This window comes from Podarcis raffonei, chromosome 9, assembly GCF_027172205.1.
Source record: "Podarcis raffonei isolate rPodRaf1 chromosome 9, rPodRaf1.pri, whole genome shotgun sequence".
NCBI classification, from domain to species: Eukaryota; Metazoa; Chordata; class Lepidosauria; order Squamata; family Lacertidae; genus Podarcis; species Podarcis raffonei.
The window spans coordinates 74,658,252-74,671,226 of record NC_070610.1 but is presented as its reverse complement, the minus strand read 5'-3'; the positions used below and the strand labels follow the sequence as shown (position 1 = coordinate 74,671,226).

Genomic DNA, 12,975 nt, shown 5'->3' with positions numbered 1-12,975 from the left:
TGAGAGTCCCATAGACTGCAAGAAGATCAAACCTATCCATTCTGAAGGAAATCAGCCCTGAGTGCTCACTGGAAGGACAGATCCTGAAGCTGAGGCTCCAAGACTTTGGCCACCTCATGAGAAGAGAAGACTCCCTAGAAAAGACCCTGATGCTGGGAAAGATGGAGGGCACAAGGAGAAGGGGACGACGGAGTACGAGATGGTGGGACAGTGTTCTCAAAGCTACCAGCATGAGTTTGACCAAACTGCGGGAGGCCATGAAAGACAGGAGTGCCTGGTGTACTCTGGTCCATGGGGTCACGAAGAGTCGGACACGACTAAGCGACTGAACAACAGCCTAGGTTTTACAAACTCTGCCCGCTGCATGGGGAATTTCTCCCACAGCTCCATTCTGCCACTTCCTAGCTTGATCTACAACTCGCCTTAATGCTTTTTACAGGTACCAAGGACACACACACTGAACTGAATGCACACAGAGGAGACTGGTTGTTGCATCTCTGCATGAGTTCCTGCCCTGGGTTTGCCTTGTTCTAAGCAGCAGGGATATCCACATCAGTGATTCGTGCAGAAATTTGGAGACGCCACAGTTCTGTGGAACAGCATGGAAGTGGCACGCTGAGAGTTCCAGGTTCATTCTCCGACACCCCAGTTAAAAGAGACCTGGTGGCCGATGTTGGAAAGAGTTCTCTGCCTGAGGCTGTGGACAGCCGCTGCCATTCATCGGAGACTAGTTATGAGCAGCTGCATACAGTGGTACGTCAGGTTACATATGCTTCAGATTACATATGCTTCAGGTTACAGACTCCGCTAACCCAGAAATAACACCTTGGGTTAAGAACTTTGCTTCAGGATGAGAACAGAAATCGTGCGCGGCAGCAGCAGGAGGCCCCATTAGCTAAAGTGGTGCTTCAGGTTAAGAACAGTTTCAGTTAAGTACGGACCTCCGGAACGAATTAAGTACTTAACCCGAGGTACCACTGTACTCCTTTCCTAAGACAGAGGATACTCCAAGGGGATGGGCCAAGTGTTACACACTTTAAAAATAAAACAACTTTTGGCTGCAAGGAGTGATGTTTTCATGCAGCGGTGGCAGAGGATTGTGCTTCAGCTCTCAGACGTTTTGGAAGCAGCTGCTTTATAAGCCATCAAGACATAAACCACAAGAGGATAGATAAAAGACTTAGGCCGTTCACGGAAAACAGCTCATAGCAAGCGCTTTTTCACTTCCAAGTTATCTCTCTCAGCAGTTATTTCCAAAAAGAGCCTTGAAAGTTGTCTGCGTGCTTCAAGATTTCTCTCTTGGTACCGCTACACACGAGTGGAGCAGGAGTACCGAAACAAATTGCAACCTTGCTTTGCAGGTGCAACACTGCGGCTCGGAGGAGCTGCCATCATCAAAGCACCAAGTTCTGCCGTGCGATTTAGCTACCACTGCACTTGGATAGATTTAAAGAATTTTGCTCCCACCTTCACTTGAATTCATCCCCAAGTTTGCAAGTCTCGATAGGAGCTTCTAGGCCAGCCACAAAGATTCAATATGGAAGTATTCATTCAGTTCCAGCTCAGAAGGACCTCAGCCAAAAACAGTTTTGGCTTCAAAAATCAGGAGAGTTTAGTGTGGCTCTGGATGACTGGGAGGGAAAAAACTCAAAAAGTCAAAGTGACTTTTCTCATGCATTCCCCCCCCCCCCAAAGTGCTACAATAAAGTTAGCAATAGTTGTATGTCCCTTATCAACCCACACTTCCAGTGTTTGAAGTTACCTGGGCACCAGGATACACCTGGCTTTCAACCACTTTCAACAAAGTGAAGAAGATGGCTGGGTACCAGGAGGGTGCCTGAAATCTCCAGCATTGGGCGACCCTTGGATTTGGACTGTTTTCACACACTAACACCCCATGCTGTAAAATTCCATCCATTATATTTTATCTGCACAATTGGAATGAATTTCTGGAGCCAAATTGCTTTTTCTGTGCAGCCTGAGCAGGAGAAGTGAACAATGGTATACAGTGGTACCTCGGGTTAAGTACTTAATTTGTTCCGGAGGTCCGTTCTTAACCTGAAACTGTTCTTAACCTGAAGCACCACTTTAGCTAATGGGGCCTCCTGCTGCTGCCACGCCACCGGAGCACGATTTCTGTTCTCATCCTGAAGCAAAGTTCTTAACCTGAAGCACTGTTTCTGGGTTAGCGGAGTCCGTAACCTGAAGCGTATGTAACCTGAAGCGTATGTAACCCAAGGTACCTCTGTAGTTAGTTGTTGTAGCTCGTCTACAACAATTGCCCCACTGCCCTGCTCACAGTTGTGAGGAATATTCTTACGTTATGAATGATCCATGTCACCGTTAAGAAAAAGAGGTCGGAACAGGCCAATATATACGTAGACTGTCCCTGGTTCAAGTGACTTTTCTTCAAGTTCTCAAAGCTCTTAACCCAGTTCAAGGTTGTCATTTGAACTAGCCAGTCTTGACAGACTCTAGGGTTGTGCGCTCATCTCACTCTAGAGGCCGGGAGCCAGCGCTGTCCGCAGACACTTCCGGGTCACGTGGCCAGCGTGATGAAGCTGCTCTGGCGAGCCAGCACCAGCGCAGCACACGGAAATGCCGTTTACCTTCCCGCTATAAAGCGGTACCTATTTATCTACTTGCACTTTTAAGGGTGCTTTCGAACTGCTAGGTGGGCAGGAGCTGGGACCGAAAGACGGGAGCTCACCCCGCCGCGGGGATTCGAACCGCCGACCATACGATCGGCAAGTCCTAGGCACTGAGGTTTTACCCACAGCGCCACCCGCGTCCCCTATTCATAATAATAATTTAATAATATTTTTTAAATTACTTATTCCCCACCTTTCTGGCTGGATTTCCCCAGCCACTCTGGGCGGCTCCCAACAGAATATTAAAAACACGGTAAAACATCAAACATTAAAAACTTCCCTAAACAGGGCTGCTTTCAAATGTTTTCTAAAAGTCAGATAGTTGTCTATTTCCTTGGCATCTGATGGCACCAAATAAATAAGAAGGGTGAAGCAGAAAGGCATAGAAGAGTGAGTGTCCAAAATGCACACAGGTTAATGCTGTTGCAAAAAAAAGTATTCGCTGTTGACTTTTCCCCCCAAGACAAGCATCAATTAAATTCCATTTGCACACAGTAGTTCTGCCAAACCCGCCACCCTCCCCATGGAAAGAAACACAGTAATAATAATGAGATGTGTGACCAAATCAAACATAAACAAAGACGCCATTGCAACACAACAACATCCACTTACTTTCTCGTTGCATCGTACCGAATTACATAACCGACCTGAGCACGTGCAGACGACAAGTCAAAACGTTTATACGCAAGAATCCCAGCTAGAACAATCGGTTTCGCTTCCCAAACACTTACAGACTTGCACCCTGTCGAACTTCCAACTGTAGGTGGATGGGGCAATTTCAGAAGCAGCCTTTCATGAGCCGAAAAGCACCCACACAAACCAGGTGGCATGGGAGCAATAGTCACAGCTGGCCAGGTTACACACCGACGCAAGAACAGAGGCTCCAAAATAAACATACATTTATTCGTACGTTAGCACAAAACCTAAACACTCGCGAGCCAAGGCCACAAGGTCTGGGATAAGGGTGGATAAATCTGTTTCAGGTTCTTCCGCTTTGCAATCATAGTCAGTCATCACATTCCTGCCATTTCTTTAAGGTTTTTATTTTATTCTTTAAAAAGTCACGAGTTTGGTGTGCTTTCCCTCAAATTTATATGCTTTTGTATGCAATTTTGCCTACTACACGCATTTCCCCCAAGCAATCTCTCCTGGCATAATGAATTCCATGTTGTTATTTTTTTTACTAACTTATACATTTATATGTAGGCTTTCTCCTTATACAAAGGTTTTCCAGCTGAATAAATTATGATATTTTTTTTTTGCAAAATTCAGAGAAGCGTGATATTTTGGAAGATTGCTTCACTTTGATTTGCATATTATGTATGGAAGTGTGAATCAGGGAGGTTCTCATGAAAATGAGAATTAAGCTCTCCCATCGATAGTCGGGGATACCCTGGCCAAAATTCCACCATCAACGGGGGCGGACGGTGGTCTTTTGCAAGAGTTCGCCAAAAAATCATTGCCAGATCCAGCAAACATGAAAACCCTGAAATTTTTATAACCCCGATACCCTCCACTTGCAAGAGGATAGTGCCAGATGAAAACAGATACACCAGCTTTCTGTTACGCAACCTAGGGCGTCATGATGTGCAGAGCGAGCCAAGCCAACACATCTCTTGTTGCAGATTTGGCAACAGAACCCTCCTGGAGATAAATGGGGGGAAATCAACCTAGAATTCAGAATTACCTATAAAATGCAAAGCACTCCATTAAGAGGGTTAGCAGACTAGTTTTCTCTTCCTTTTTAAAAAATCTAAGAGTTTAAATTCAATCTGTCTGACATACCTTAAGAAGTTATAAGTGTAGACTTTTAATGTGTTTGCATATTTGGCTGTATCCAAATAACTCATACTCTGAGTAGATCCTTTAAGTCAGTCAACTACACTGATTTCAAGAGCTCAGTTCTTAGTATGACTTAGCTAAATAAATCCAGATTTCATTTTAAACCTGCTTTTTTTTTTACCCACACCTAGTTCAATTTTTTAAATATTTCGGCTCACAGTTATGACAGGCGATCCCGCTCTCAAGATACGCAATACTGAGCCAGCCAAATTAAATACAAGTAGCAGGAAAAGGCTAGCATTGGATATGGTACAAAAAAGCACTGGAAACATATATTATATCTACATATCTATATAAGAAGACAGGCACTGCGCTTTCTAAATGAATAGGTACACATGGAAATGCAGTTATAAAGAGAACAACATTTCAAGAATTCACCACTCTGTGATAAAGTCAGTAGCACCACCAAGTTAAACCTGACCCACAACATGCACCCCCCTTTTTTGCACAAAAAACCAAATGTGTTTTGCAGTTATAATAAACCTGGCAGAGCCTGCATTTTTAAAGTTGACCACTTCAAATCCAGACAGCCAACCAAGCCTCGATTCTATCAGAATTAGGAACCTTCCTGACCCCCAAACACAATTCCTTCAATCTCTTCCGTTGGCCCTCCCTGCCTTTGGTTAAAGATCCGACTTACAGAAAGCTGGACATCTGAATGGAGGAGGACATTGAGACAGCGTTTCGAAAACAAAATAAAAACAGAGCGGCGGCTCAAAGATAAAGCGCAAAACAACAGAAGCGGCGAAAGAGAGAGAGAGCTCCACTAACCCCGAATCCCACTGGCCGCGAAAGGACGGGCAGCTGCAGCGAGGGTGGAAATTAATACAGAGCGCAAGAGCCCTGACGAAGCAAGAAGGGGCTGTTGACTGACAAGAACATCTGCTCCAAACCAGGGTCATCGCTGTCTAAGTGGACACAGGATGCACCAGCCTCTGATCAATCAGGAAAGATATACAGAGAGCCAGTGTGGTGTAGTGGTTAAGAGCGGTAGTCTCGTAATCTGGGGAACTGGGTTCGAGTCTCCGCTCCTCCACATGCAGCTGCTGCGTGACCTTGGGCCAGTCACACTTCTCTGAAGTCTCTCAGCCCCACTCACCTCACAGAGTGTTTGTTGTGGGGGAGGAAGGGAAAGGAGAATGTTAGCCGCTTTGAGACTCCTTAAAGGGAGTGAAAGGCGGGATATCAAATCCAAACTCTTCTTCTTCTTCTTCTTCTTCTTCTTCTTCTTCTTCTTCTTCTTCTTCTTCTTCTTCTTCCTTGAGTTACAAACGCTTCAGGTTACAAACTCTGCTAACCTGGAAGAGTTATCTCGAGTTGAGAACTTTGCCTCAGGATGAGAATGGAAATTGTGTGCCGGTGGCGCAGTGGCAGCAAGAGGCCCCACTAGCGAAAGCCTCTAGTTAAGAACAGTTTCAGGTTAAGAACGGACCTCCGGAACGAATTAAGTTCGTAACTAGAGGTACCACTGTACCAAGCTGGGTACAGAGCCAGGCTTGAGGCCTTTAGGTCCAGCTGCTTTAGGGACCATCTAACCTTTCTATAAGGACGCAGGTGGAGCTGTTGTCTAAACCACTGAGCCTCTTGGGCTTGCCAATCAGAAGGTCAGCGGTTCGCCAGAAGCGGCTTAGTCATGCTGACCACATGACCTGGAAAAACTGTCTGCGGACAAACGCTGGCTTCCTCAGCCTGTAAAGTGAGATGAGCGCCGCAACCCCTGAGTTGTCTGCAACTGGACTTAACTGTCAGGGGTCCTTTACCTTTACCATTTCTATCCTAGCTTAATCCCCAAGACCTCCTGTAGGATCATCGCTGGTTGTCCGTGCTCCCTAAGCCGGTGAGGCTCATTTGACAGTGACATGAAGCACTCTTGCCCAGTGCAATGATCCCCCAACAAAGATTTCAGCAGGAGCCTTCTAAAATATAGGAAGAGACTCGCAGGATCAGACAAGCGGTCCACCTGCTCCAGCATCCTGCAGTGGCCAACCAGCACTCTCCCTTCCTGCAGTTTCCAGAAACTGGGATTCAGCAGCATAATATACAGCAGGACATTCTATTATTAACCTGTGCACATTTGCTGAAAACTTTTCGGGCTTACGCAGACAACCAATAAAAACTTCACCTAGCTGGTGATCTGCAATATTAAACTGGTGTGTGTGCGTGTGTGTATTTGTGCAATTATACCTGTTGTAAACTGATTTGATTTTTTAAAATGAAATTGCAGTACAGTTGTACCTTGGAAGTCGAACGGAATCCATTCTGGGAAATGATATACAATGAATTGAAAAAGATGTTGAAATATACGTTCGTTAAAAAACCAGAAGCCTTTCTATTAGGAATGGTAGGAAATGAAATCAATAAGAGAGACTGTAAACTGTTTCAATATGCAGTGACTGCCGCAAGGTTACTTCTGGCCCAAAGATGGAAACAGGAAGAAATTCCAACAGTGGAAGAATGGAGAAGGAAATTGACCGAATATGCAGAATTGGACAAGTTGACTGGGAAGATATGATATCAGAAAGACCAAAAGTTTATTGAGGACTGGGGAAAATTTACAGAATATCTGAAAAATATATGTGATACACAGACAACGCTTGTTGGTTTTGAAGAGACTCTGTGAAATAGTAAGAAATACTGCAAAAAAGAGAGTAAGAGGAAAAGGAGTTGGGAAAGGCAATATCATGTTTAGAAATGCGTCAATAAATAGAAATTTTTCGAAAGATTGACAGAGAAACTGAGGGAAGTCAAAAATTGAAGCATGAGTGTAGAATAATTTGTTGACTGTATAAAACTTGTTTGGAAAATGAATAAAAATTATTTTTTTTAAAAAAGTTCACATATAAATAAAGCAAATACCACCGTCCGAACAAAGGTCGCTTGCAAGCAATGAAAATATTGGCAATTGCTTTCTCCTCATCTCCGTAACCTGCCCAGGGTAGGTAGCAAATGGGTCAGCAAGGACTGAGTTTGACACCCAATCCTTGCTGTTCTTGTTTTGTCATTTTTATGGGAGAAATAACGTCCACAGCTTCAAGTCCAGCATCCTGTTCTTACAGTGGCCAACCACATGTCTGTGGGGGCAGTCAGGTACACTTGCCCTGGGCCTCGGAGAGCTAAGCTGGCCTGGGTCTGCTGGACTTACGATGTTGTGCTGACCAGGGTCTTAATGGGCGAAATGCCCTGTCTATCCGTACGCACTGCAAGGCTCTGATGGTAAAATCTGCAGCTGCGTTACTGCATACTAGTCTGTTGTGTCAGATCAGGCAAAGGCTTTTCCCACTCGCCCTCCAGCCTGAGGAACCTTCAGAATGGAGCTGCCGCCACAAGCATTTAGGCGCATGTGTCTTTTAATGAACTGGTGTGTAAGATTATGAGTCATGGGGGTGGGAAGGCTGAGTGTACGATTTCGGCAACGCTTGGTTTATTTTTGGTTGCTGGCTTCCTCAAGTTGCTAATATTGCTGTGCAGATTATGAATGATGCAGTACTTTGTGAATTTAGAAATACGAACTGTGCTCTTCAGCTTGTGATCTTAGTAGTTTTGTGAATAGTGGTTTTGTTTTCAAAATCAGAATTGTAGAGGTGGAAGGAACCCTGTGGATCATCGGGGCCGACCCCTTGCAATGCAACTGCCCCATATGGGGATCGAACCTGCAACCTTGGCATTATCAGCCCCACGCTCTAACCAACTGAACTACTGATGGCTTGTTTATTATTCTACGTGATTTAAGTTGCATTTGTGATGCTCTATTATGTGATTGCCATTCGTGAGCTGCTCTGCGATTTGTGAGAACGAGAAGCTAACTAATAATAATAATAATAAATGATGATATTGATAGATAATAAATGAAATTAAACCAGATTAGGAACTGCTGCTGAGGTGGCATGTCTCAAGGACTGCGAGTTGGTCGGAGCAGGTCGCCAGGTACAGTTGACTGCTAACTTTTGAGCTTCTTGTGTATAAACAGCTATATAAAGGATATTGCGGTGGAGATGTTGCAAAATAAACTGGTTTATCCAAGCTCCCTTGCCCTCTTATGTAACCCGAACGGCTGCTTTTCTGTTTGAGTTTACTATTTTATTGCAACAAGACTCCCATCTCTGGCCTCAGACAAGTTCTGCACGGGCCTGCCTGGGGGAAACTCTTAAACAGGACCCAAGCACAACTCTTCTGCAAAACTGTGTGTCTGGGGGCAAAATAAACAACAACACTTTGTCCATCTGACTGGGTTGCCCCAGCCACTCTGGGCGACTTCCAGCATATACAAAAACATAATAAAACATTAAACATTAAAACCTTCTCTATACAGGGCTGCCTTCGGGTGTCCTCTAAAAATTGTATAGTTATTTATCTCCTTGACATCTGATGGGAGGGCGTTCCACAGGGCAGGTGCCACCACCGAGAAGGCCCTCTGCCTGGTTCCCTGTAACTTCACTTTGCACAGTGAGGCAACCACCAGAAGATCGTCGGAGGAGGACCTCAGTGTCTGGGCTGAACGATGGGGATGGAGACGCTCCTTTAGAGGCTGTTTAGGGAACACCCAAATGCCTTAGGACCGCAGGAAGCTGACAAGCCAAGCCATTGTCCCATCGTTCTAATCCAATGCAACCAGAAATAGCAAAAATGGCGCCCTCCCCCAAGATGCTAATGAACTATAATTTCCATCAGCCTCAGGCAGCATGACCAGCGGCCGGGGGTGATGGGAGCCAGAGTCGGCAACATCTAGAGCAGTGGTCCCAATTGGAGGACATAACCCACCCAGGGGGTCCCTCTACCATAGATATCAACATTTTCCAAAGTAGGGGGCCCATGGCTTGGCTTTTGAAAAGTGGGTGGTCTGCAGTACTTAGTTGGGAACCACTGACCTAGAGGATACTGGCCTAGTCTGACTGTCAGCCAATCCCCACAGCCTTGGGACACAGATGTTTGGCATTGCCTGCCAGAAGGATCAGGTAGCAGGAGATGCCAGGAACTGAACCCGGGACATGCCACCTGCAGAACGTGGAATGCACATTCCGCATGTACATTCCGCTAAGCCACAGTCCATCCTATTTTTAACAAAGGAAGCTGCTGTGCATGATATTTTAGAGGCCGTAATGACCATTAGACATGACTGACCCAGTTTCCAACGCCACATTTAAGCATTAAGATACATGACTAGAGGCAAGCAGCCAAACATTACGCTGCCTGTTTCCAAATCGATGAAATATTTCCTCGCCTCCGCCAGTTCCCTTCCCCATATTTCCTTCTCCCCCAGGTTTGTTAACCTCCATCTAAATAGTACTATTCAGAAGTGCAGTATAGGCTCACACAGTTGGCTGCTTCTTCATACCCTGTCAGGGCTCTTTCTCCATGATGTGCTACTTGTCTGCATGCAATGTTTTTGCTTATATGGCAGAGAAGTCCAACATGCAAGCTCCTAAGTGCAGCCTGAGCGGGTACAGCCCAAGCACAGGCTGGCCACCTCAGTGGCAACTAGGCTAAAGCCTCCTCTCATCGGCCCTTCTCTTCCTCAGAAGCTGATGCCTTGTCTCTCTTTGCTCTGCCCTCTTCATTCCTCTCCATGTCCTGGGACACCGGAGGGAGGGAAGCTGGTCGCAGCGGGAGGGTGGGGGGGGGAGAGTCCCTGGCTTCATCTTCAGCAGCCTGACTCATCTCTGCCTCTTGACTCCCTGCCTCTCCAGCCTCTGCTTCTGTCTCTGGACTGCTGTCTGGCACAGCCTCTTCCTGCTCACTAAACCCTGTTGCCTCTTCCAACACCTTCTCTTCCCAGTCTGCTCCCTCTTCTCCCTCTGACCACTCATCGTCATCCCACCACCAATCCCCGGGCTCTGGCCTTTTTCTGTTGGGGATTCCCCACCACCACCATTCTTCTGCATCCAGCCAGTCCATAATAGCAGACCAGCCTCGTGCAACCTGCTGCCCTCCAGGTATTTTGGGACTGGAATTCTCACCAGCCCAAGCCAACAAAACTGTGCCTGCTATGGCTAGTGAGAGTTGCAGTCCCAAACATCAGGAAGGCACCAGGTTGGCCACAAGGCTGAAGCTAAGGAAGCTTCTCTATACAGTCATACCTTGGAAGTCAAATGGAATACTACTACTACTAATAATAATACTAATAATAATTTATTATTTATATCCCGCCCATCTGGCTGGGTTTCCCCAGCCACTCTGGGCGGCTTCCAAATGAATATTAAAATACAATAATCTATTAAACATTAAAAGCTTCCCTAAACAGGGCTGCCAAATCGTGGCTTCTGATTGGCTGCAGGAAGCTCCTGCAGCCAATCAGAAGCTGCGGAAGCCTGTTGGACGCTCGGCTTCCAAAATAACGTTCACAAACAGGAACAATCACTTCCGAGTTTGTGGCAGTCGGGAGCCAAAACGTCCGAGTTCCAGGACGTTCAGGATCCACGGTACAAATGTATCATGAACTGGATCTGCTGAACCATGCAACCACATCCAAGGGAGGCCCAGGCTTGCAGTTCTTTGAAAAGGAGGTGCCCGTGCCAGATGGCAAGTGGCATTTGAAATTGGAAGGAGTCCCATAAGCGGTTTGTGATAAGGGTTGGGCGTCTACCGCTCCAGAAAGGGGGAAATTGAGAGCCAAGACGTCCACTGGGCACACCTGGAAGAAACTCCTTTGGAGGCTGGCCAATAAGCACAGGCACGGCTCGGCCATAAATAGAACAATGAATGGTTTTTATTATTATTATTATTATCATCATGGCTTAGAGTGGAAAGAATGGGAGGCAAGACAAAATGGAATTTACCTACGTCGGAGAGCAAGCTGCAAAATCTTGGAACCGGAAAAGGGTTTGTTGACACACTAGGCCTCAATGAAATGCGCGGCAGTTTCTAAAAGCTCCGCCAACAGATAATGCGGTCTTTATCACCCGCATAACTTATTATGTACATAAGAGCAGAAAAGAGAATTCAGTGCACTAGTTATGTGGAGAAGGCAGCTAGAGAATAGTGCCTTCCCCTTCTTCCATAAAACTGGAACTCATGGAAGTCCAATGAAGCTGAACGTCGGAAGATTCAGGAGAGGCGAAAGAGAAAGCACTTCCTCCAAAAGTGTGCAGAGGCTCTCCAAAAACTTCCCTCCATATCTCATAACACTAGGACTGGTATAGTCCCATGAAGCTGAATGTTGGAAGATCTGGCACATAAAAAAGAAATGACTTATTCATACAGCTAAACTATGCTCACCAACCTAAAAAAGGTAAAGGGACCCCTGACCATTAGGTCCAGTCGTGGCCGACTCTGGTGTTGCGGCGCTCATCTCACTTTATGGGCCGAGGGAGCCGGTGTACAGCTTCCAGGTCATGTGGCTAGCATGACTAAGCCGCTACTGGCGAACCAGAGCAGCACACGGAAACACTGTTTACCTTCCTGCCGGAGCGGTACCTATTTATCTACTTGCACTTTGACGTGCTTTCGAACTGCTAGGTTGGCAGGAGCAGGGACCGAGCAATGGGAGCTCACCCTGTCTTGGGGATTCGAACCGCCGACCTTCTGATCGGCAAGCCCTAGGCTCAGTGGTTTAACCCACAGCGTCACCCGCGTCCCACTCACCAACCTAGATGGCTTTAAAAGAGGATTAGACATTCTGGGAAATGGCTTAGACTTTGGCCCATCAAACGAGTCCTATCTACTCAGGTAAGGGCATCCCAAAGTTTCAGAAAGCGGGCTCTTTACCCAAGATCTCAAGGGCTGAATGTGTGGCATTGTGCCCAAGGTGTGCACCAAGCCGCCAACGACATCCCTCCGAGATGCTTCTGTTGTTAGCAGAGAGAGGCTAGGCAATTTCACGGCAGTTGGGCCATCTGCTTCCACAACTTACCTGGCAAAAAAACAGACGGATCATGTATCCCAGATCCCAGCTGCGTGTTCTGAGCAGCAATCGCACCTGCTCCGTTGATATTTAATCTCTACTTGCAGGGATAATTAGAGGTGGATTTGCTCATGGTATTGAAAACCAAGATAGCCACCCTCCTCGCCTTTGCAACCAAAGGGACCGTAGCTGGATAGAGGGCGAGTTCCCAGATTGGAGCCATCAAGCTTTCACTCACTCACTCACAGTTTTGCAAACTCTTTTGAGTGAAGACGTCTGCCATAACCCCACATCCACCCTGGTGACACGACACCTATCTCAGTCCCCGGAGAGCACTGATGCAAGCCTGACTCTTGAACGCTGTTTGAGGAAGCTTACCGTATTTTTTGCTCTATAAGACTCACTTTTTCCCTCCTAAAAAGTAAGGGGAAATGTGTGTGCGTCTTATGGAGCGAATGCAGGCTGCGCAGCTATCCCAGAAGCCAGAACAGCAAGAGGGATTGCTGCTTTCACTGTGCAGTGATCCCTCTTGCTGTTCTGGCTTCTGAGATTCAGAATATTTTTTTTCTTGTTTTCCTCCTCCCAATACTAGGTGCGTTTTGTGGTGCGGTGTGTCTTATAGAGCAAAAAAATACGGTAGGTGGT

General features: G+C 46.3%; 1 protein-coding gene across 5 annotated transcripts in view; it reads right to left on the bottom strand.

Annotated features, from left to right (window-relative positions):
• RNF24 (ring finger protein 24) overlaps window positions 1–12,975 on the bottom strand; it is an 81,310-nt gene that overhangs the window by 53,651 nt on the left and 14,684 nt on the right. The window contains exon 1 of one of the 5 annotated variants that reach the window (XM_053402061.1): window positions 5,265–5,305. The exons of 3 other annotated variants lie outside the window; for them this stretch is intronic. Coding sequence is in view for 1 of the 2 variants with exons in the window: in XM_053402064.1 (XP_053258039.1) it covers window positions 5,134–5,165 (32 nt within the window). In the remaining variant the exon portion in view is untranslated. One more of the 5 variants, XM_053402064.1, reaches the window with a different exon arrangement.